At 38.0% G+C, this 25,941-nt stretch overlaps 2 protein-coding genes across 3 annotated transcripts in view; one reads left to right on the plus strand and one right to left on the minus strand.

Annotated features, from left to right (window-relative positions):
• LOC108967610 (protein timeless homolog) overlaps positions 1-18,751 on the plus strand; it is a gene marked incomplete at its 5' end in the record, with an annotated part of 33,429 nt that extends 14,678 nt beyond the window's left edge. The window contains 5 exons of the mRNA XM_018931146.1: positions 4,298-4,439; positions 13,337-13,542; positions 13,926-14,011; positions 16,375-16,575; positions 16,638-18,751. Coding sequence (XP_018786691.1) covers positions 4,298-4,439; positions 13,337-13,542; positions 13,926-14,011; positions 16,375-16,575; positions 16,638-18,490 — 2,488 coding nt within the window. The remainder of the gene's footprint in view (positions 1-4,297; positions 4,440-13,336; positions 13,543-13,925; positions 14,012-16,374; positions 16,576-16,637) is intronic.
• Positions 18,752-21,950: 3,199 nt separating this feature from the next.
• The window catches only part of LOC108967622 (venom allergen 5), a 31,281-nt gene continuing 27,290 nt past the window's right edge, over positions 21,951-25,941 (minus strand). Inside the window, exons 3-6 of one of the 2 annotated variants that reach the window (XM_018931173.1) lie at positions 24,817-24,977; positions 24,063-24,160; positions 23,547-23,684; positions 23,112-23,425 (exon numbers count right to left, since the gene is read on the minus strand). In XM_018931173.1, the coding sequence (XP_018786718.1) occupies positions 23,209-23,425; positions 23,547-23,684; positions 24,063-24,160; positions 24,817-24,977 (614 nt within the window). In that variant the 3' untranslated portion in view covers positions 23,112-23,208. Of the gene's footprint in view, positions 23,685-24,062; positions 24,161-24,816; positions 24,978-25,941 lie in introns of both variants that reach the window. The other variant, XM_018931172.1, reaches the window with a different exon arrangement.

Here is a 25,941-nt window from a genome sequence, read left to right on the forward strand (position 1 = left end):
CGCTTGTTCGCAAAGTTTGTTATTCTGTATTACATCAGATTGTATTCTTAACTTTCTTCAATACTTAAATATTCGAAACTTTTAGTTAAAAATTTTCGATGAGACATAGTTGGTTACCTCATTAAAGTCCAAAAATATTTGTATGTATTTCTTTGCTTTCGGTTMAAAATCATCTCAATTGAACTGCATATTCCACAACATTAATAAATCACATGTTCTCACATATGCTAATAACASTACAAGTACAATTTGTATAGTTCATCAGTGAATATTTCATTTTGTAGTAAATATTTGCTGCTCCAACACCCAAATATATTTTAATTAATATTTTGTTTGCTTAAAATATTTATTTTTGTATTTAAAAACACAATTCAAAGTAAAGCTAGTAGACCTACTCACACTTAGAAGGGAATTTACTTTAACTTAGTTGGCAATAAATAAGACTTAAATTGAARAAGAAAAGAATTTTGCATTCACAATCATTTTTAAGCCGATTAAAACAGTTTACCGCCCAAGTTTTGCAGGACTTGATCTCAGCAAACAAAGGACAGCATGCAAAGGGCAAAGTAGTTGTAAAGCTTGTGGCGGAACTAAGACTAAGAAGGTGCCTATTACTGCTAAAGCAAAGAGCGTAGTTGAATTGGGTATTTCTGATGTGTTTACCTCAATTATTTTGTATTCTCAAGCGATCTTGTATCARCAGACTTAGAGTTATTATTTACCCACTAGTTGGTTGGGAGCTTAAACGCTTTTGTGCTTTRCAAATTTGCACATTAGAGGAACGAGTACTTTAAGCAATATGAATATTGGTTTTTTATGATTTTTGAAAAAGAGTTTCCGTTGATTAAATCGGTCGAAATGGAGGTGAAATAAAGTTTAGTTTATTAATTGGGCGATAGGTATAAGTCACTCTTTTGGTGGCAATTGAAAGCAAGCAATTTGTTCACTCTGTATTTGTGTGGTAGTTTATTTATGAGAACAAAGACTACTGACTTTTTTTTCATAAATTATTTAAAAAAAAAAACAAAACTGGTTAAACAAACCAAGCTTTTCTATTCACTAAATTCATCCATAAAACATAAAAGTTCTTTACTTGCTTTCAAAATTTCTATTTTACTACCACAAAACCAAATACTGGTTCRGAGGCTCACAACAATAACCAAAATCAGTTATCATGTTTATTGTTAGTTGAAAAAATATTCACAAATGAATAAATGAAATTTTACAAAATATTGTATTGATGTCAATAAAATTGTGTCAAAGCTTATAGAATGCTCTTAAATTGTTTTTAGCTAACACAGAGCAAGCAGCTGAGAACCAGTTAATCGGTCATGCAAACCAGAAAGTGTTTTTGCTTCTCCCATGACAGCAGCATCGATTACATATACATACAAATTTACATATTTACAATTTTAGACATTGCTGTATTGTCATGTTTTATTGCCCACGAGCATTGACAGCTTTTAGTTGTTGGAATTTCGGGTACATACATAAATATATACGTATATTAAGGTGCGTCAAAAAAAGAAAAAAGCCCACCGACAAGGACGTTCGCCATGGACCCGAACAGGTAGTAATCACTTGGCGCTATGTCCGAGCTATATGGTGGATGCAATAAAATCTCACATCCGAGCTGCCGTAGCTTCTGACGAGTTATCAATGATGACAACATATGGCGTTGTCCTGGTGGAACACTACACCCTTACTGTTGGCCAATTCTGAACGCTTATGGTCGTTCGCCTGCTTCGAACCTTCTAGTTGTTTGCAGTAGATGATACAATGAAGCGTCTTGATTATTCCCTTGCAATYCCACCAAACATACCGCAAAACCTTCCTGGCCGTCAATCCCGGCTTGGCCACTGTATGGGACGATTTAGCGCCCTTCGACCACGACCGTTTTCGCTTGATATTGTGGTTATGTGATACATTTTTCGTCGCCAGTCACCATCCGCTTCAAAAGTGAGTCGAGTTATTTCCATTTCACCAACAAATCGCACACGTGGATTCAGTCCAGAAGGTTTTACTGCATCAAATTATGCGGCCCCCAAACAACAAGCTTTTTTGTGTATTCAGCCTTCTGCAGATGGTTTAAAATGGTTTGATGACTGACTCCCATATTTTGGGCGAGGTCACGAAATGCCATATGCAATATGGGGACCTCTTATTTTTAGAGCTTTTCGTCGAGGTGTCTAAAAAGCTATTTTTCAAAGCTCTAGAGGAAAAATATTAGGTTGTCAAATATCTCACTTCCGTCTTTTTGKCTYTTGAATGTCGCGGCTATGTGTAAAGCKCWACAGAGCTCATATCTAGCAGSTCTACARGTCTTGACATAACCTACAAAACGACGCTGTGCATRATGTAACACACTTATGTCAACGATTTTTTCAGTTCTCGAAACACTTTTCATAAGCACTTTTTGCGACGGAATTCAGCTCCTTCAGAGAATTTTGTTTTATTTCTTCGATCGATTAAAAACAAGTTCCACGGTGCAGAAATTTCAGTTTGAGAGACAAGAAAAAATAGCACGGAACCAAAATTCGTCAAAGTCATTCAGAACGAGGCATGTGAACTATTCTCTTTTATTAGTCAGTTGCTGCTAAATCTTTAAAATTTTGATAATGTCAAATGCTGTGCCCCTCAGCGCTTATTGATCACTGGAAAATAGAAAATAAAATTGTAAAATATATCGAGTCAAAATATATTAACGATTCGTTTTCCAGTAGGTTCTCCACCATTATATGTTGAAATAAATATATGTCTCCCTATTTTGAAGAGCCAGCTTGCGGTTCCAGCCTTCTTCTACTTCAATCAACATTGTATTCTTCCATTCCCYCCATTGCTACGAGTATTATTCACTGCTCTATGTAAAATTTAATTTATTTTTACTGCACACCCCATCAGCTACACGTCCATCATGGGTGCTCAGCCACTCGTACTGCGCTCTTGCCGAATCTTTTGTCGATTATTTGTGCTACAATTCATTGCCATTACTCTCTTGCCGCACTGCTCCTCACCAGCTGTACATACGTTGTTCCATGGCTGACAGCAACAAAGTGTAATCGCTTTTGAAACAAAATGAAAACTAAATATACTATATTTATATATGTATATTTGTGTGTGTGTATATACATATACATGTGTGTTTGCCTGCAATTCATTGCCGGCATTTTCACAGTCTGCAGCAGCTCAAGTTAACAGCATTTGGTAATTTACATTGTAAGTAAAAGGTTTTCTATTTCAATTCTTGTTAACTAGAACACTGGCGGCTGCCACTAGGCAGCGTCAGCTACTGTACCAAGCCAGAGCCTATCGGCTGTAGTTGGTAGCTTGTGGCCACTGATAAAATGTTTTGTATGGAAATTTTGAAATTTTTAATCAATTYTGCATGAGATTTGACGCACTCGTGTTTGAATTCATTTCGATTGTTTGTAATACCAAAAGAGATTACATGCTTGGTCCCTTGAGAYGGAGACTCTCGCTCTATACATCAGTATAAGCATAAAACTTTGCATTTACTTGTGACAAAAGTAGTTTTTCCTGTTAAAAATCTTAAATTGTCAAAGCGTTAAAGTGTCACGCAGTAGTCCAGAGCTGCTAGTCTATTTATTGGCCGGCCAATTTATCACACATCAATGAATTTCATTATGAAATATTCGCAAACATTTTGCTCGGCACTCAATTTCTGCTCAATCAGGCATAACTTTTGCATCTATAAAGGACTTTAAACATTTTAAATAAAAAGGCAATCAACTAATGTCCGAGGCRACCGTGTGTGTGTGTTGGTGTGCCAACATTTTGCAAAACCCAAAACAATTAATTTTGAATACCATCGAGTGGTCTGCGCCGTAGCTTTTAATGTGATGCTGGAAATCAGGTTCCGTTCACTTTTCTTTCACCGTTACGAAATTTTAATTGAATCAACATCAAACGGTTCGGTGAGTCGGGAAGCGTGAGTCGATGCTTTAAGAGCCAAAGCTTAATTGCCTAAATTAAAACATGCCAAATGCATTGCATACCCACGAAMCATTAAACCTAAGCGTTTTCAATTAAATATAGATACCTGCTTGCCYATACAATGTCACAAACACACACCGAAGCATATGTGTATGTGTATACTTGTATTTATTTAATTAATTTGAAATTAATATTTAATGCTCTCTCCGCCCGAATTTGAGGTGTATCCACTATATTGCTTTGCTCAATCAACATTTTCCCCACTCAATATTCCCAATTATCAGCCCAACTGCAAACCTTTTCATTGTTACTGATTTCTTTGTTTGTTATTGTTTTTGCCCAGATTGCTAAATCCGAAAATCGTACGCGCGTGTACGCTGGTCCTCACCGATTGGAATCACATACCGACCAAATCGTTGAAGGCAGCTGTGACCATTTTGCATCGCATCGCTGTGGCCTGCTCCTGTCCGGCCATGTTGTATCATGTAAGTACTGCTATGATATATATATGTATAATTATGTACGATATATTGTAAGCTTAGCTAGATATTTGAAATGTTTACAGTATTATTTTTCATAGCCTTTATAATTATTTTGTTTAAAGTCATTGCTGTTGGTTCTCCAAGAATTGACAAGTGGCGAATCGAACATACTTATTGGTATAACAAATTGATCAAATCAAACAGGAATCAGATGCTAAGTAAACATACAGATATCTGGTTAACTTCACACCTTCAATCAGATTTCCAAGTTTCCCTTGTATTCAMCCGAAGTAAATAATATCATTATTATTTTCTTATATAAAATTAAATAAAACAAGGAAAAATGTTAACTTCAGTTGCATSTAATCTGTAATACCCTTCACAATTACACAAAGTTCCTAGAAAAAACTTGATTCCGATTGTTCAGTTTTTATGGTAGCTATATGCTTTAGTGGTCCGATACCGAGTGTTGCGACAAATGGGCAGTTTCTTGGTTAGTAAAAAACAGGTGAGACATTTTCGGTCGATATTTCATAAACTGAGGGATTAGATCGCATATATATAGACAAACGCTCATAGTTAAATAGACTCAAATCATTGACATTGTAGTGGCAAGGGTCTCCAACCGACGAATTTCGTAAGGCAACTGCTTAAAGTGTATGTGCGTCTTCCACTAAGCTTTTGTTTAATATAATATATGCCCGCGTGAGGATAGAGAGTACCCGAGTCGCGAGTCGCTTTGTCACAAGTTTTTCAGTCAACAGAGGCTTCTTCATTATCTTGCGCCATTTCAGATCATGAGCATGAAGAAGGGTTCGGATAGTTTCGTAGGATATATCTAAACATTAGCCATTAATTTTGTTTATCCTTGCCGCAGTGTTAAAGCAGGTTGCCGCGAAAACAGATTCACTATTCTTTTTTCATCTTTTTTGTTCACTTTTCCTATCGAACCACGTTCTGGTAAATCAWCGAMATTTTTAGCCACTTATATACCGCTGTATCCACTTCTTTACAGATACCTTTTTCATATATTTAGCAGCCGCTGATTGCGACATTTTGCGACCTTTCGGGTTGATGCAAGGGAACGCAGCCTCGTAGCGCGACGCGTACTTAGCACTCATGGCTTTTAATGTGATTATTTTCAAAAGATCAACGACAACKGAACCTTTGTTGACAATGCATCACGGACAAAGCTTCCTTCTATCTGCTCGCGAAGGAATTAGAGCGAAACCTTTCATTAACTGTCATTAAAGTGGACCACGCTCTTACTTGACAGACTGTAGTATGTAAGTAATATTTTACAGGTTTCTGAAATTTCTTTCTGGGTGTGAGAAATACTGATTCACATCAAGATAAATGTCTTCATAAAAGAGTATAAATCTGAATCTTAACTTACCATGTTTTGAGGTGAGAATCCGGAAGGTCTGCAAAATATGCTTCTACAGGCGGTGACATGGTGCATTGTCCTGATGGAAATTATTTTTTTTCTTCTGAAAACCGGGTCCTTTTTTTTACAAATTTTTTCCTTCAACGGGTCCAAATATTGCAATTCAGATTTAATTGTTTTACCAGATTGCAAGTACTCCGCAAAAAAAATTCCTATCACATCCCAAAAATCTGATGCCTTCTTGACCGATATCCGAACACGAACTTGCTTTTTAAAACGCTCCAAATGGTGCTGAGAAAGTCACATTCGAATGTGTTGTGTTCCATTGTTAGCGAATGCGGCACCCATTGTGTACATAGCTTTCTAAAACCCAAAATTTCACTAAAAATATATCTCACACTGCCTAATGAGGTGTGTCTCAAATCTCTCACAATCGATTGACTATCTTCCAAAACCATATGCTGTACTTTGGTTATAATTTCTGGTGTTGTTGCCCTTTTCGGTCGTCCTTTACGAACAATTCGCGAACAAAAACAAATTTTAATGATCTAAAATCGCTTTCTTGTTTTTCAAAGTTAACTATATTAAGATATATATGCTCTTGCGAGCGATTGAATCAATTCTCGGAGCGCTTTTGCCACTGTCCTTGAGGTATCTCCAAAACATGCCTTTTGAGCGTATCAACCACCTCTTCAAGTGTAAAAAAATGTTGACGACCTCTTGTTAATTTTTACGAACAGGAATAAGAGGACGTCATTCGGTGCCAAGTCAGAAATTTACGGAGGATGATTGTTTCAGCCAATGTGTGAGAGCTCGCATTGTCATGGTGAAAAGTGTTCCGTCTTCTGCGGTTTGTTTTCCTGATTTCTTGAGAGATAACTGGCAATAAAATGAATATGTACCACTCAAAGTTTATTATTCTACCTTGTTTCAGCGGTATGGTTGTGATGTATACATATATACAAGTTTATTATTCTACCTTGTTTCAGCGGTATGGTTGTGATGTATACATATATACAGTGGTTTCAAAAATGCGATAACAACTCTTGTAGGGTTTGGCTCATCTTGAAAAACCCATACGTTTGGTTTTTATTTTCAGGCTCATATGCGCAAATCCACTTGTCATGAGGTCATAGACGTGTATCGAAGCACAGCACTCGTATTATATTAACATTTCCCTCGACCAATTGATACGAGCCTTTTTTTGAGCGACTGACAAATTATATGAGACTCAACGTGAGCAAAATTTTTTACAGTAAAATGTTCATACAATATTGAATGTATGCTAGTCCTACTAATGCCCACAGATGTCGAAATCTCACGATATGTCTCATGACGATTTTGCAATATCAGTTTGCGCACAGCAGCAATAGCTTCCAAGACAAAAATATATTTCGACGACTTTCCCGAAATTCGTTTTGCGAGTGATTTACGATCTCGATTGAATTCACCACTGCTCTTTGATGAGGCTTCATCGTCAAAAATGCTGCTGAGTTAATCGGCGACGACAGTTTGAAAACATAAGATTTTGAAGTTACTGTAAACAACACAAGTAGCGCTCGCATAAGAAAACCTGAGTATGCACACCACCAAAAATGTCAGATTTCACGATAAAATAGTGAGTTTCCATATATCATTAGTGTTGCAATTTTCAAAATTACACAACAATACAAAAGGCCACCTATGTAGAGCTTCTGTCCTTTTTTTTTCTTCTTGTCTAAACATAAGTTCGTTTGTTTAATGACACATAAATTTTGTGTATGAATAAATGCCTTCKAACAAAAAATAATAATTACTAATTATTTTAAAAAGAATTAAAAAAAAAAAACAATTGTCCAAGTTTGAGTGTAACAAAATAGTTCTACTAAAATTACTGGTTATTTTCGATGCGTACGCAGATATATTTTCWTTAAGTCAACTATTTCAAAGTTCAAAGATTTGTTTGCGAAAGGGACAAGGGACAAGGGCGTCCTCACATTGCATAAAAAGATTAGATAAATAAAAAATACATCTTTAAGCCATAACAAAGTTATCGCGTTGAATTCGTATAAGAGGGTATGCGGATACTCTCAAGTTTTGTTTGGCATAATTTGGGCCAGTTTTATCATTGTAAACGGCTGAAATGAGAAATTATGTTTTAATGCTGGTTTCAAGTCATGAATGTGACGACTGTCTAAAAGCTCATCTCATATCGAACGGCTCCGAGGAGTTCTTCCCGATCCTGACGGAGCTTTTGGTATTGCTCAACGTCAGTTTATAGGTTTGTTTTGAGGTTGTAAAAGAATGAGAATCTAAAAATCGCGTGTAAGTTTTCAACAGCTTTCACTACTCAAAGTAATCTAATTAATAAGTAATCTGTTCTTAAGACAATTTTCAACACATCAAAAAAGTTGATTATACCATATGTGCAACATTTTGTAAAAATTTCAAGAACAAGAATCGCGTGTAAGTTTTCAACAGCTTTCACTACTCAAAGTAATGCTGGTTTCATCTGTTCTTAAGACAGTTTTCAACACATCAAAAAAGTTGATTATACCATATGTGCAACATTTTGTAAAAATTTCAAGAACAGTTAGATTTGATGTTATAGTATATACGTCTTGAATTAAGAAGTTGTCTCCATTTTTTAGGCTTCTGCTTTTCAAGGTTAGGTTTCATGCTCATGCTTGGACTTCATCTAGCTGATAATGCTTGTACAAATCCTTCCAATTCTTAAGCAAGATAAGAAGTTTAGCTTAATACATTTGTAGTCTGCCTCTTTGACTCAAAACATTGTGTCATGAAGTCACATTTTAATGCCTTTTACGCTGGTTTTCCTCGGTAGCCCTTAATTTATTTTATTTTTGTTTTCGGACAGTTTTCTACTTAAGTTGATTTCGTGCGCAAATCGTTGGAAATTAAATTGTAAACCTGCGTATTTTAGAAAAGCAAAATTTTCTGTTTGCTCTCCAACCAAACAGCCTGTAGTTAAATGAATATGCTGCATACTTTTTGGAGCGTGCAAACACGAAATTATACTCCAAAAAGCATACAGGCAAGCGCACGGCCAACTATGGCACACCAGCAGCAGGTGATCCAGAAGGCTGAAGAACTTTGCAGACAAAATGCAACTTTGAGTTTAATTGTGAATTTCGGATTAAATTTGTAGACGGAGCGCCAACCGTGCAATGTTGGAGCACATGAACGCCCCGCCACACTTGTTGCCGTCTTTTAATTTCCAGTGTAATTTAGACATGTACATAGGTAAAATTTTAATTTCAATTTCAAATTTTCTCTATTTACACGACAAACGCACACTCACATATACACACGCGCTCGCGTGTACGCGGCTGCATGCAGTGCTTGCCTGCTTGGTCTTGTGTTTGCCGTTGATTTTGTTGTGCGCTGGGCGAATTTCCGCCGTATTCTCGCACGCAAAGCAAACATAAATCAAAGTCACTGGCAAAATATTCCGGCAAAGTGCACAGCATCCAGCCGCCAATGGGTGTAAATAGAAATAGCTACTTAAAAATATACGCGCTGCTCTGTATGCGAGTGTGTATGTGTGTGTATGCGTTATAAATTTGTTTGCTTGTATGCGCTGTGGCATTGCCAGCATCAATTCAAGCCACAATGGCTGCCACAAGCGCAACAGCGCACGTGAGTTCGCCGCATTTGCCGCCTAGGCGGGCTTAGTTCAGTCTGGCCTGACACGATAACGTCCGCCAGCTTCAGGYTGCCTGCTGCCTTTCCACCTTTGTATGTATTTCTATGCCTGCGGCGRCACCAACTGCCTGACTCTGGCTGTTTCCTTTCTACTTTTTCTATTTGCGTGGCATTGCCCGAGGTGCAGCTGTGCGGTGCTGTGTTTATGTGTGTTGAAAAAGTTACAACTTCCTGTTGCTCCTTGCCGTCCTTCCGCTCTTCACCTAAGAGCGCTCTTTACTCACTCCTTTTCTCGCTTCTTTTGTGTGCGTTTTTTTTTTTTTTTTTGTTTTTGCAAATTAAATGAACTTGAACTTTGCGGGGAAAGCGCACTGCTGATCCGGCAGCAAGGCTTTTGTTGGCCGTGGTGTAATGACAGCGGCAGACTGCGGTGTGGCGTTGTGGCGCAGGCAGTTCAACTGTAATGCAGACTAAATAAATTCTATAAATTCATAGGTGCCATAAGCAGAGGAATTAAAAGTATTTTTTTGCGATAATTTCTGGCGCAAATTTTAGTTTTTGTTTTACAATTTTTCTTTCGCAATTTTTTTCCTTTTTCCTTTTGCAAATTTGTTTCACTACACTCTTCTTAGTAATTTGATATATTTATGCTCTCTCCTCTTTCATSCTTATTTGCAACTGCCTAACGCTGCTTATGTAAAAAAAAAAAAAAAACTTAAAAAAAAGCTGAAAATATGAGTAATCATAATTTATTTTGCAGTAATTTGCTTTGCAACAAAAGCTGTAATAAAGAGCGCGCAAAGGATTCCTTCTTAGCGGCCCATAAATCAAGATATGCGCGCTCAAGCGGCTTTTTGCTGTTGAAATATTATGAATTGAATTAAAAATTTGCCAAGAACTGAAGGAATTATTTTTGCTACAAATTAATGCTATATTTTTTCGGCAGTTTGGTATRTGATTTATTGCAGCGCAGAAATTTAGCCGGATTCTCGCATTAACTGCAGTGTTTTTCGAAAAATTAAAGTAGTAAATAAATAAAATTTTTGCTACTAAAATCAACGCAATTTTTTCTAAAAAAAGTAAGTAAAATTAATATTCGACAATGTTTTTTATTATTATGATTTTTTTTTTTTTTTTTTTTTTTTTTTTATTTTTTTTTTTTTTTTTTATTTTTTTTTTTTTTTTTTTGGAAGAGAAATATAGGCAAGTTCAAGTGTAACAAGCTGCATCGGTTTTCGTCTCTCTCTGTTGGTGCAAACTATGTATACGTTTTGCGCCTAAAATGCCACTACGCCGCTGTTAGAGCTACAAGCGCATTGTGTTTCGGGTAGTGGACTTTAGTTATACATAAATCCCAAAGGAGTTTGAATATCATCAAACATACAAGCACACTTTAAGACCATGCCAAATTCGTACTGTTCTAAATCAGAACACAGTGTTTTCGAAACATCAAAATTTAATGATATATTTTGAGTATGGATGATCTAAAATTTATCGAAATGACTACTACACTACTCCTATGAAAAAATAGTAAAACTTTGTTCATAATTTTAAWGTTCCTTAATTTTTCTTAAAAATCTACATTGTGATCCTCAAGGTAGTCCATCTTGGGCCCAATACAMTTGTGCCAACGTTTTTTCAAACCTCAAATCAGTGGTGACGGTACGAACTATCCTTCAATGCGCTTAGCCATTCACGTTCAATGTCTTCAATTGACTCTAAACAGTTTCCCAGGAGCGGTCGTTTCTGTTTGCTGAATAGCCAAAAATCCCATTGAGCTAATTTAGAAAACGGTGGTTCCGGCACGTTAATCGTTCGAGTTCACCACACCCCTATAATTAAAAAAAAAACCCCTATAATTAAAAAAAAAAATTCAACATGATCTTGACCTGCTTTCACGTATTTTTTTTTTTTTTTTTTTTTTTTTTTTTTTTTTTTTTTTTTTTTTTTTTTTTTTTTTTTTTTTTTTTTTTTTTTTTTTTTTTTTTTTTTACCTTCGTCACGATTGAAAATCTTTTTCCGGGTCGTAAGCATAGATCTAAGACTCATCGCCAGTATATTCTTGTAGTCGGTAAGTATTTTTTCACAGACGTTAACGCTGCTTTTCGAAAAAAGTAATCATTTGGAACCACAGAAGATAAGGTGAAAAAATTACACCATCTCTTATTGGCAGACTGCTAGTTGAAGGTGACGAGACAACTAAGGCAGTAGGCATCTCAAAGATACTGTGGATCCTGTATGAAATATTGGGCGTGGCTTCCTGCAGAGATGGAGCTCGCGTTTGCTTTCCACGGACAATAAGGCAAGAACGACGAAATATAGATCTGCTGACGCACCAGAGGTCAAATAGCAGTAGAACCTTTGGATTTCATCCGGTAAACTCGAAGTTGGAAGTTAGGTTTGTTCTATCGGTCGTAAAATGATAGYATTGACAAGGTGTCAGAAGAACAAAACGGTCACAGGGCCAATTAGAGGAGAAAAGTGTTCTTCTACCATGGTAACACATATTTTTATACGTCCGGTGGTCAAATTAGATGACGGACTACCACCAGATGACGGACTACCACCTTTTTGAAATTTTTGGTTTCCAAACTAAAAAAAAAGTCGCCGTTTCGAAACTCAATCAAAACTTTCCTTTTTTCTAAACAGGCTAAGTAGATATCGGCCCCTATCGTATACTGACTTTTACATTTGTAGCTTTCACCAAAGTCTTAGGTGTCTCTGGCGATCTTAAGATATTCGAGGTAATTATCAGTAATTTCCATCCAATCTCCAATTATGTGAAACGGCACTTAACATCGCTTAATAAACAACAACACTCATCATTCCGCTCCTGCAATACAGATCAGAGGCATGGATGATAACAACAGCTGATGAGTCGGCGTTACGAGTTTTCTAGAGAAAGCTTCTGCGGGAGATTTATAGTCGTTTGCGCATTGGTAACGGTGCATACCACAAGTTGACGAAGCGATTAGCTGAACGAGATATACGTCGACATTGACAGACAGCGGCTACGCTGGCTAGGTTATATCATCCGAATGTAAGAAAATACTTCAGCTCTAAGAGTATTCGACGCAGTACCCACCGGGGGAAGCAGAGRTAGAGAAAGACCACTACTCCATTGGAAAGACCATTTGGAGAAGGACCTGGCTGCACTTGGAAACGACCGACGCGCTGTTGTAAACTTGGCTATAAACCTGCAAGCAGTATCTCTGCCAATAAAAAATAAGAAGACCTTTTGCTGAATTATCATAGAATTATTAATAAACCATTGCAATTTCTAAAGTATTAGTAAAGAAAATTTTCTCCAATATTAATAGCAACTTAACCCACTGTCGAGCCAYGCTGTCAAATCTCACCGCGGTGGAGCATGCAGTGACACCAGACACAAACACTCGCCAGCAAATGCAGCAGGATAATTGAATTGCTTTGACTGTGGCGTCTGGGCGACTAACTGACTGTCTGCTGGCACTGGCGGACGCGTGGTTTKGTCTCAGTTGTGCGCATTGCAACCGCTAATGATTTGGTATATATAAACGTTTCAACACTCATAAACACCCAACAAAGCGTGTGTGCTTACGAGTATATTTACATGTATTTATTTATATGTATATATATAGCGGTACTTGCGCGCGTATATGTGCAATTATAAAATAAATTGCACGTACAGCCAGCAGCTGGCACTTTGTCTAATATTGGCGAAGAGCCTTATCCGCCGACTTCGGGTTAACCGCACTTTCAAGCCATTYTCAAACAAGTCATCAACATATCCGCCTCAACACTTTGTTATTTCTCCACTTTACTCCACACACTCTCGCACCAAATGCCTAACCTTACTCTTTTCATTATTATTATTATTTGTTTGCAGGCAAAACTGCTTCGCATCTTTCAGCAGGTCTTCAACGTCGAACGTGATGCTCATCATGAGGAGTTGCGCCGTCTCGGCATCTATGTGGTGCGTAAATTTGTCGAGGTGGCGCCCAAAAATCCGAAAATCTACGCTGAATTATTATTCTGGAAAAACGTGAAGGAGGCGAACGAGTTGGAAGGCGGCTATTTGGATGCATATGAGCCGTAAGTATGAGCACCAGTAATTATTAAAGCAGCTTTGACGGCAGCAGGGTTCCTCTCGCATGCGGTCCTTTTCGGTGAGCTCCCTGGAGCATTTTTCATTTAACCGCATTCATTATTTAATAAATTCCCTYCTAAYACGTTTTTGAAAGAAACAGACAGCATTATTGCTGGCTGCTTGTAAGCCGCGGCTGCTCATGTGACAACGGCAGTTGTGCTCATGTATCACTTAACTGCCAGTCTGTCCRTCAGCCAGCCTGCCTGTGMGCCGTCTGCTGCAGATGGAATGATAAATGATTGTTTCTGCTTTGTATTACAAATACATATAGACCTTTGTTGTGCTATTCCAACTTGCTGACTTTTCTCTTGTATTTTATGCTCAATAGCGCTAAAGGCGTCTGGACCGAAGAACAGGAGGACCAATTGCGTATGCTCTTTGAGGAGAATCAGCGTAATCCTGAAACTGATAAGGGTAAGTTGTCGYCACCTATTTCCTATAGTTATGTTATTGTACGTACAAAAAGTATAATGGTGCCGCCATAAATATCAACTCAGCGGTGCGCGCCTAACCTCAAACTGCCAGCAAATAATCATTCATGCGCTCTGCTTAAAATCACAAATTTGTAATTGCATCCATCATAGAGTCCTGTGAATTGATTGCCGTCAAACGTCACCGCGCCCCACCTACTGTCACACAAATGTCAACATTATTTCTTCACTTATTCCGCCATTCGACTGTGTGCTGTTGCGCGGCGCTGGTAGTGGGTCGGGCCGCAAGGCCTTTGTGTCCGTCGCGCATAATTGCGCACATCATTTGCGTCACATTGAGACAGTTTTAGCAATTCATTGAAATTGAGACGGCATTTTAGTTGTCTCTAAGTATGTTTGTGTCTGTGTTTGTGCCTAGGTATGCGTTTTGTGGGTTTGGCGCATTGCGCTGTGGGCAGCAGGCAGCCAAGTGACGACGCCAGCGCTGAAATGACAAACTAATATTTGTTTTTATTAAACTGTCACAAATGTCGAAATTAATGGGGTTGATGTTGGAGAAATAAATATTTGTGAATTGAGCGGGCGGAAGCAGTGGTTGATTTATTATTTATTCAAATTGATTACAACGGCGCTCGAGCGCTGGAGGGGAGTGTGATTTTTATACATTCACTGGTCACTGACGACATAACTAGGCCTTTAAGAGGCCTATCATGAAACCATTGGCATTCGAATCTCCTCACTTTATTATGTTCTCTTTAAACCATTCCATGCTTCTGATGAAGTTTATCAATACTAAAAGTTATATCTGTGCAACATCCGAAATATCGTCAAGAAACGCTCAACAATAGTTGCGATTATTTTTCGTTACATTGGCCTAGACTAGGTTAGGTTAGCTTAGGTTAATCTGGTAAGCCAATAAGCCACGCATGGACCAGTTTTAGTTCTTTGCGATTTACACAGGCATCGAAGATGTTTTGATACCTTCTACAATAGTCCACACCAGGTGTCCTTAGTCTGCTGACTTCTGGTGGTTGACCAGCGCTTTCCGGACTCACTAGCGGTACATAGGTCCGGCACTAGAACTATCGGGAACGTCAGCCAACCGAATCGCTTTCAATCGAGTGAAATTGGAGTAAGGGCGCTCAAATCGCCGTAGTGAGCACTTCGACTTTGTAATTTCTGGCGATACCACTGTGCCCCAGCACAGTTACAAGTCTATTTTCTATTTTTTTTAGAACACATTTCCTTACTTATAATTATGTGGAGAAAATTTCTAAGGTAGGCGCTATTCTTCCAAAGTACTAGGGCTATTGAAGAAGTACTGTCTCGAGACTAGATGGATTCGCCATCTAGAAATCAGTAATCAATCTGCTTGTTTCAAACCCTGGTTCGTTTCGGACTCATCCGACGAAGTCCGAGGTTCTCTTTGGTAGCCCAAACTTACCACCGTTTGGTGTTTTTATTCCAGGATTTTTGTAACAATTGTAGTCCGCAGTTTAGATCTAAAGTAGTTTCTCGGTCGGACCTGATATAATGTTTGAGCCTGCTCCTTTATTACATTAAAGTATCAGACGGCTTAAGTGTCTTCAAACCACCATTCTGGTTTTCGAAAATGCCAACGTCTATAATTTTTAAACCACCGCAGTTAACGAAATCATAAATTAAATTTTCCGCAATTTTATTCCTTATACCTAWACACATAGCTTGGTAAAATTTAGTGGCACTCTATGCTACAGCCACTACAGTCAGGCGATTAGCAGCTGAACTCACACGCACAAATTTTTGAACTTTAAATCTCCCACACATACAAATAACGGTATACATACAAACTTAGATTTGAGCGCATAAACACCTTCCTTATCAATCTTACTGGTTGCCAGCCGTCGTCAGTGACGCGCAAAAAACCGAAGCCGAAACCGAAACCGCAACCTCAACAACTAGCGAATGCCAAAGTAGACGACACTTTCAACAAATGCGCCAACAAGCGCTAACAACAGCAACAACAAACTTAGTTGCATATAGTTGGCGGARGCCCAACAACAATAACTACTTGACCACAAGCCGAAAAATGCTTCATCACTTCGTCAGTTTTTCTAATTCGCAACCATTTAGTTGGTGAAAAGGGTTTACCGTAGTTGAAGCCCGTGGTGAGGGCGCATTTTGGCAAATTAAATTTAAATCCCTCCTTAAACGCTCGATTTTAGATGTGAGGGAGGGATATGAGTTTTTTGTGGGACAAGTGTTATGAAAGTGTATGGGGGGCTGATTGATTTGTATTCGACACTCGTTGATTTAGGAAATAGTTTTAGTTATATTACCCAAACTCTTACGCATTTGTCTTTGCAGATGTGATTGATTGGATATTGGAGCATCTGAATGAGAAGACACGCACGCGGCGCATGGTGCTTAAAAAGATGAAGGAAATGGGTYTGATATTCAAGGCACCCACAAAGCGTACGACTGCCGGTGCAGTCAACAAAAAGCTATGGTCCACAGAGGAAGATGAAGAACTGCAAAGTCTCTACGATGAACATCGCCTGGAGGACGGTAAGTATTTTGGGAAAACATTTTCTGAACACATTACTTATTTGAACGTCCTTCACTTGCAGATTGCTTGCAACGCATCATCAACGAATTCGTAGATCGCCGCACAAAGCGGCAGATAATACAACGTCTGCTGCAATTGCATATAATCGCGGATAAATCGGAGATTATGCCGAAGAAGAAACCGAAGCGCAAGTCGAAGAAGGCAGGTGTCAATGCGGAAGGCAGTGACAACGAGGGTGAATTCATGGAAGAGCCGCAATTTGGTGAAATGCAGTCGCCTAGTGRACCTAAAGCCTCGAAGTCGTCTAAGAAGAAGAAGAAGGATAAATTGAAGAAAAATAAGAACAAGTTGGCGGCGACAGCCAAACCCGCCAAACCGGTGAAGCGTAAAATCGTACGTACGCCACTCGATGTGGGCACTGTAAAGGCGCTGATGGCACAAGTTGCCGATAAGTATCAGGAGGCCATTGATTGGTTGAAAGAATGCCTAGATGATGCAGCCGAAGATACCGAAGAGCCCGGTGAAGAGGATGATGGAGTGCCATTGGTGCCACTACAAGAGATCACACGTGAAGCCATGGAGAATACTGATTTCCAAAAGATAATCGTAGCTTTGGGCATACAGCCACCATTGTTGGGCACAGAAAGCTATTGGCGCATACCAGTCTAYCTCAATTCAGCTGACTTGAARTTCCGTGCGAAAATCGTAGCTGCCGAAGAGATCGACATCGATATGGAAGATGTAGAGGAGGAGGGTGCCGATACGGAAACGGCAGTGGAGGTCGCTAGCGGAGACGAATCGGATGATGATGATGACGACGATGATGATGACGATGAGTCGGACAGTGATTCCGACGGCAATGCTGGCGGTGCTGCAAGGCAGGACAGTGAAAGCGAGGAAGATTTCTTTGATAACTTCGCTGAGAAACATAAGAAACGCATGGCCGCAATGGACGACTTCGTCGAGAAGCGTGCGCAAAAAATGCGCAGCATTATGTTTAATAAAAGCGATGAGGAGGACAYTGAACGTGCGGGTATTGGACAAAAGCAGAAGCGTGAACGTAAAACCAAAGCAGGCAAAGGTAAAAATGTGGACAAAAACTCCGACAACGATGCGGCTGAGGTTGATGAAATCATAAAGAAACTCGACAAAAAGCGGCGTCAAGCAGCYATCAGTAGTGATGATGATGATGATGACGTCGCAAAGTCAACCGCTGTAGAGCGATCCGATGTTGTGAGCGATTTATTCGATCAACTGAARTCTCAAACCGCCAAGAAGAAACGTGAGGCCACCACTTACACCGAGGAAATGGACGAGCTYAATTTCAATTCAGAAGACTATCGCAAGCGGCTGCTTGAGCTTGGCGACAGCGATGAAGACGACGACGCAGACACCACAGCAACGACCARCAACAYCAACWATAAGACTCGCATGCGGCGCGCTAATGTAATTGACTCCGATAGCGAAGAAGATGATAGCGCCAATGTAAATGATGAAATGAACAGGGGCGACAATGAARACAACAAAGAAGACACCAACGATAATGRTGTTGTGAGCGACAATGAAGTTGCGGCTGCAGATGATGACGGCGCACGCGGTTTGGATGCTGGMATTGTTAGCACAGAAGGAAATCAAGCAATTGCTGCTGACATCATCACAACGGCTGACAGCGCAGMACCTGTTGATGAGWTTGCAGCACACACAACAACAAATAAACGCAAACGTGACATTTTGGACGATAGCGATGAGGAATATGACACCATTGCTGGGAAACAGCCCGATAGCGAGGAAGAGGATGCATTCATCATGCGCCGGAAGCCAACCAAGGAGGAACAACAGCGTTTAGACAGCGKTGAGGAGCCGGCCAAACGACGTCGTCTCGCTATCATCGACGACGACGATGATGATGAGTAGATGATTGCAGCTGCAAATTCCAARGATCCGTTCATCGCACATTACATAATTTCTATTTCTGAATTAATTYTAAATTTAATGTTTATTTACACTTTATCATCATATTCATGTCCATTATTTGCCGAATTCATTTGTTAGTAGAATAGCATAAGATATATCGTTGTATGTACTATCATACTTGTTTCACGTGAATTGCGCTTTCATTTTCATTAAATTTAAATAAAAGTTGAAAAATATGAATAAAGTTAAATTACAATGTTAGCTTTTTTACTTTTACTGCAACGTAGCTATAATCCTGGCAGATTCCTTGAAATAACTGTACAATATTTTTTATATTTTAGTGGCAGAACACTTTGCTGAAGTAATTTGGAGCTACAATGTTGCTGATTTGACAGTTTTTGGCCGTAAAAATGCGTTTCCGTTCCGAAAACAAAAGTTTTTTTTTCTAACTACAACACTGCATATCTTGGACAATAATTTTGTATAAAAAAAATGTACGGTACCCAGGAAATGGCACTTAAAAAAACTGAAAAACTTAGGCGTATAAAAGTATATAAGAATAAAAATTTTAATATGCTGCGTCCGGTGGCATGCACATATATGCACTTTACACATAAGCCTAAAAGTATGCAATAAAAGTGTCACTCATATACAACCTGCCAGTCGGTCAGATAAAATTAAGTCTAGAAATTTGAAAAAATCGATTTTTTTTTTCATAATTCGATCGATTTGATATTCCAATATAATATAATATAATATTTAAAAAAATCAAGTTTTTTGAGTAGCCGCCATTTTATGAAAATTTTTGCTGCTTCAAGACATAGCGACATTCGTACTCTTTAAGAATCTGTCATTGTTTTATTTTTCAGATGACGACAAGGGTAGAAATCATGGTGATGAGGACCCCCCTCTTTTCCCCACCCCTTTTCTTCAAGGACGCATAACTCGATTATTTTTTATTTTTTTAACTTATTTTGTGTACTCTTCTAAGTTTAAGAAACAAATGTCTAGACTAGAAATACCCCCTGAACCATACGCTAATTTGTCTATTCGTACCAGGCGCCCAGAAGTGACAAGCAAGCAGCTGTGTAAAGGTTCTGTTGAAATATATCGAAAATCAGCAGCGGAATATTTTATTTACAATTTCTTACTCAGCGCCATCGCTTGGGCAAAATTTCCGCATCCAAATTTTTTACCTACCTCAGGCCGCCAGCTAAGTAAAAAAAAAAAATTTCACACAAAGCGACAAGTTGTAGAATATTCATAGAAATATCTCTGCGATTGATTGAGGAAAACATATTTTGAAATTCGCACAGACTAGATTACAGCTTGGTTAACATATTTGCATTACAAATGTTGATCGTAGTTCAACTGGCGGCATCGGCAAGTCGATTTTTTTTTTACAGTGAATTCTGTAAATTATTAATATATTAATGAGAAAGGGAAATGAGATATTCGAACGAGCCATTTATTGCCACCCAGCTASGCAACACTTGTGCTTCAATATGTTTTAGCCACATTCTTCCGGCGCTGATGAGGTGAGAACGCTCTATCTCGGGACCCGTCCAACCGATTTGGACAAAGTATAGTATGCAGCATTGTTTTGATATTCTTATGTCCCATTCTGAAACTGAGTGAAATCGGACAATAACCACGYCTACTTTCAATAAAGCACAACTTTAAATTCCACTTGATTCGKTCAGTYTCCAGTAATTAAGAAGCAATCAATATAACRGGATAAAACTTTGCACRAATAATGTCTTTARTATGTATCATCCTATAAGAAAAAAATTTTTGAATCCAATAAAAACTGTTCAAGCCCCTATTTACCGAATATTTACACCMCAGTACCTATACATTTTGATCGAAAATTTCGGTGAATGTGTGGTATATGCAACTGCAATTAAGGGATAATCMTTCTGTTATAACGGTATATCTGTATSTCAAAAATGGGTTGAAGCGGACGAATACTTCCCTTAGCCCCAATATCCWTAATATAAAGATTTTCGCACCTCCGGTTGACTTTGTACCRCATWTATAGGTCATTATGTGAGTTATCCCAATGATAATAAGGGAGCGTRTTTTATTTATAAMAKTGTATATTTGTGCCAAAAATAGACAYATTTTAGCGAAAACTTGGCCTAGCTCCTATATAACTAWTATCAGGATTATCGAACACCCGGCTGACTTTACTCCGTATGATTGGTTTTACACTTTATTAGCATTTCCCTTGCTTTAATTCGTGCAAGTTGCAATAGTATAAAATGGTCGGTTGCAACCAAACTTTGCCCTTTCTTTATTGTTTTTTTTTGTTGTTTTTTTTTTTTTTTTTTTTTTTTTTTTTTTGAATTTTTTTTTTTTTTTTTTTTTTTTTTTGGAATTTTCACAATTTGTGTCATCAATTGGTTAGCATAAGTATTTGAAGGTAATTCGACTAACTTCGCTTGGACCATATTTATGCATCCTACCACGATTGGCGACTTTAGAAAATCGACTTTTGTACTGTATTTTGTTAATTTTTTTTGTAATTTGAAATTCGTTGATCTCGATGAAAGCCATTGTTTTTCACATAGAAAGGAGCCTCCACTATAGTGCGCAGAACTTTATATTAACAAGTTTGAATTACTTTAAAAATGAGATGAGTTCTACCCCAGATTTTCGGCCTAAGTATTACCTTATAAATTGGCAACTTATTTTTAAAACTGAGGCAGGATCTTGGCCTAACGAGTCAGTATAGTTGCGCAAAATTTATTCTTAGCAAAGTTMTTTTTATTTTTACGTGTTTTTCCAAGTGCGCCTCTTATCAACAACTGACCACATAAAGCCAGTTAAGGGCAATATTTGTGCTTGTGGCAGGAACTTTTCGGTATTGGTGAGCCACTGCTCTTGAGTATTCAGTTGCAAGTGCAGTTCTCTGTAAGCAGTATTAGATTTGCCAGGTTAGGTTAGTTAATGGTAGTGTATGCAGTGCAGTATCACCAGCATAGGTTGCACTATGACGGCAGTTAGAGTTGACCACTGGACGGTCGGTCTGCTATATAAAGAACTGAGAGCACAGGGGCGAGCAGATCTCAAATCCGAATACATCTGCAACAAATTTCTTATCTATCTCTGTTCGCCAACTTGGAAAAGTGATTTTTTTAAGACAAGTTCTAAAAGATTTATTGAAATATAAAATACAATTTTTAGATAACTAATGTTTTATTCATAATGCATTTATATAATTTCCGCAAGAATACTTCACACAATATTTGCTTAAAAATTACCACTATTGCATTAATGTTTACAAATATTTCATTGCAAAGGGTTTTGCATAAAAATGGCGGTGAAAATTAAAATCTACAAGTGTCATTTTGTTAAGAAAAATCGCATGCGATATTTATGCAAAACTCTCTGCGCATTCTGTTTTTTTATAACTAGACTATATGGTATTCAGCAAATTTAGCAAACACATGCTTACATATGTACGTATGGATATGTTTAATGTTTTTGCTTTAGTCACTATTGTTTTGCATAGTATGTGTGTACTGTGTGCATGTGTTAGACAAATGTGGGTACAAACGTTTGATACAAACATTCGTATCATAGGCGATTACATAGTTTTGGATATTATATACATATAGTATGCGTATGTATGTATTTTCTTTACTTATCTCTTACTAATACTAAAATGATAGTTTATGAAAAATATAATAGTTTTGTATATATGTATGTGTGTTTAGATGCTGATCGCTGGTGGCAGTTTTCGGCAGTAAAATGGCGCGAAATAGCGGTCGCTAATTGGCATATGGCATAGTATTGATATATGTGTGTATAGTTATGTAGGTATATCTATGTATTTATATGAAGAGTAGATTCATATGTGGGCATTTGATGRCAAGCCCTGAGTTGAGGCGATGAAATCTTGTAACTACAGAGTCTATTGGAGCTTATGCTTAAAAGTTTTCGAAGAGCGAAAATGATYGTTGTTGGCTTGGGTTGACGTGGCTGTGGGCAGTGTATGGTAGTTGTGAACTTTTGAGTGGCTGTGACAAAAATTTGACGATCGTTTAGACTAAATATATGTAATAGTTTGTATTTAGACCTAACTAGCGAGTGCGCTACTTACTAACTAATGAAAGCTGTRTGAATTTTAAATTCATAAATTTTTCGTTAATATTAGGAATATTTTTGTTTTTTCAATAGCTACTAATTACAAATACAATTTGAATGGCAATACAACAACAGAAGGGCGCATAGTAAAAAAAAAAAGTTTTTGTTCTCGGACTTTTTCATCTCATTTTTGAATTAAAATTTCTTTGCGTAGTGGCACACATATTTGCCGTTACTACACAGTAGTAATCGTATTGAAGTTTTCACTTGCCACATGCAACAAAATGACACGAAAAATATTTCCACAAATTTAGAAACTGAAACACCCTTCCAATTATGCGCTACAATGGTCGCTGTGCGATCACTACATAAGTAACCAAGCAAGCGATCCACTCACTGRGCACACACATACGAGATGATTTAGCCACGCCACGTCAAGAGACTCCAGCCGCGCTTGGCCGGTTGCGATGCTGTATTGGTCGCTATTTGTTGTGGTTGTTGTTTGCTTTCGTCGAAAATGTATACTTCGGTGGCGACATTGTCATTACCATTTTGTTGTTGTTGTTGCTTTTGTGCCTCCTGCTGCAATTGCTGCTCACTCAAATTGGGATTGCTCAAGTAGGTCCTCAGAATGGTGTGTTTCTGTACGGACCTCTGGTATTCGCTTGTGGACGGGCGATATGCCTCGAGCTTGTTCTTRTATTTGTTGCTGCTGCCACCGGTCTGAGTTGTGTACGTCTTGTGGCCACTTGTGATTGTTGTTGTTGCTGTAGCCTTATGTAGTGTGGCGCTAAACGCGGAATTTGTTGTTGCGGTCTTACGCTGACCAAATGTGTGCGTCGCCTGTTTGGAAGAATATACAGAGGAGGAAGAGGAGGAGGAGGAAGAAGAAGAGGTTGATGTTGTAGCTGGTTGCGTTGCATATGGGATTTTGTTGTTGTTGCTAGTTTGTTTGTACTCATACGTGTCAATGTCGTTGGCGCTAACAACTGGCGCTACCGATGGTGCGCATAAGCCCTGATAACGCGCTGACGATCGCAAGCCATATGTCGCACACGATGGCTTACCTACCTGATACGGATTATAACCGACGACGTTTCCACTAAAATGAGAATATTAAAAAAGTTATTGTTGTAGCGTTAATGTGAGTTGGAMGTAGTTACGTTTAAAATAAGTCGAAGGATATGTGTATTTTTAGAGACATTTTTAGCCGATAAGTCATTTGATTGAAAAAAAAAATCATTTGGAGACTCTTTCCTCTATTAAGGGGTTATATCCCAGAGATTTGCAGCAACCCAAACTTACGATATAATATACAAAAAAAAAATTTGATTTTTAAAAAAATTCTAATATTTCATTTTTATATGAACAAAGAATTGTTAAAAAAAAAAGACTCTTTTCTACCCGAGGAAATCCATGTAAYTCGTTAAATTTAGTCTTAATAARTAAAGCTATAAATTACCTAATTGCTTTTACTCACCCTGGTCCATAATTGCAAACGTACAACTTGTTGTATTTGGTKGAGTCTTTGTATTCAGAGAAACCACAACCAACTAAACTTGTTTCACCCCAGACCAGCTGAAAAGATAGACACAACAAAATTAGTAAACTTAAATAAATGAAATAAAGCTTTAAGAGTGCCAGTGTATAAAAATTCTGCTATGAAAATCGAAGAACTGATCTTGCGGACGGCTTYTACTTAAGTTTGCTATTCATAACTCGTGACACTTTTAAGCCCGAAGGTATATATTCTACTCGGTGAAGATTCCTCAATCGAATTGGTGCCGTTCGGAGCAACTTGGACTGATGTATGGAATGACTTGACACATTTTACGTTGAGAAATTAAATTGAAAGCGTATTAAATGTAGCTTGTACAAGAACTGAAGCCGCTCGACCTTTCCAAGCGACGTTGTTTCGCTCTATGGGCTCTTGAAAAGTTCCAAGCAGATCTGGCGTATTCGAGCCAAATTATGTTCAGCGAAGAGATCCATTTATGGCTCAAATCGTGTGTAATCAAGCAAAATTGTCACATTTAGGACGAAGAGCACCCGAAAAGATTCAAGTGCTGCCATTTTATCAAAAAAAAAAAAAAAAGATTTGGTGTGGTTTGTGGGCCGATGGATCCTTGTTCGAAAAATGTGTGTTTTTTTTATTAAATTTACTCTTTCATGCATCCGTTATATACATAATTATAACATTTAAGCTTCTTTTCACCTAATCTCCTTCCACTCACCTGAGAGTAATGACCAGTCTTCGGTGACCAAGCATCGCCAAATGAGTACTTTTGCACCTCATTGAACCAGCTTTGGATGCGTGATGGGAAATCGCCGTCGGACGCATCGAGCGGGGCTGTGCTCCAGATAATCGCTAAGTTCTGACCCATAGTGAAGCGATCTGTTGTGATRAAGTTGTTGAAGAATGKTGAATCCAACGGTGGCGCACAAAACAGCAAGCAGCGAACGGGAACATTAGCGGGAGAAATGCAGCAATGAAGATAAACAGAGTGACAAAAATTGTGTGTRTTTGGAAGAATAAAAGAAAAGTAAAATCAAGTTAATAACAGTTTATCAGATAATGCGAATTGTTCAACTCAGTGCAACATATAACGGTTAAGACACACAAAAACGTTCTTTGTGCGAGGAACATAGACATGCAATTTTAGTTACRATTTGRTGTTTTTGGGTTGAGTTTKTGTTTATGCTTTTGCAGTTTTGATATTAGAAAACAGGAGTTGCGGTTATTTAACAAAACTAGTATGTCATGAGTAGGTTAGGTACACGCCCGTGGTGAATGTGGTACACTTAGTTGCCCTTGGAATGAACGAACTTTTGTCCGGTTGCGGATTGGAGTTTATTTACTTTTTTGGATTTTTTTTTACATTTTTTAACTTTTTCGGGATTTTATTCAACTGTTTTTTACCTTTTTGAGATTTTTTTTTTAATTTTAATTTTTATATTTATTTATTTCAATTTTTTTGCCTTTTTTGCGATGTCTTCAATACCCACGTAATGCTTTGCGCCAATACGGTGCTTGCATGTATGCGGCGTACTGGGAATTTAATATATTACATTGTTGGTATGGAGGATTTCTAAAGTATAAGATTAATTAAACGTTATGATTTATGKGGATATGGTTGGTTACGGTTTTGTTTTATATGGTGGTTTCGCTTTCTCCGAGATTGCGAGGCTATACATACATATTACTTTTTTATGAATCGTTTTCTTTTTGCTATAAATTTGTATTTGCCCTGGTTTTTAGTATTATTTGGTTACTTGTGGATCAGTGTTTTCATGCTGTTAATTGACATAATTAGTAAAATTTAATAATTAAAATAAATAATATTAATAATTTTTGTGAC

The sequence above is a fragment of the Bactrocera latifrons genome, unplaced genomic scaffold (genome assembly GCF_001853355.1).
Source record: "Bactrocera latifrons isolate USDA-ARS-PBARC rearing strain unplaced genomic scaffold, ASM185335v1 scaffold_192, whole genome shotgun sequence".
NCBI classification, from domain to species: Eukaryota; Metazoa; Arthropoda; class Insecta; order Diptera; family Tephritidae; genus Bactrocera; species Bactrocera latifrons.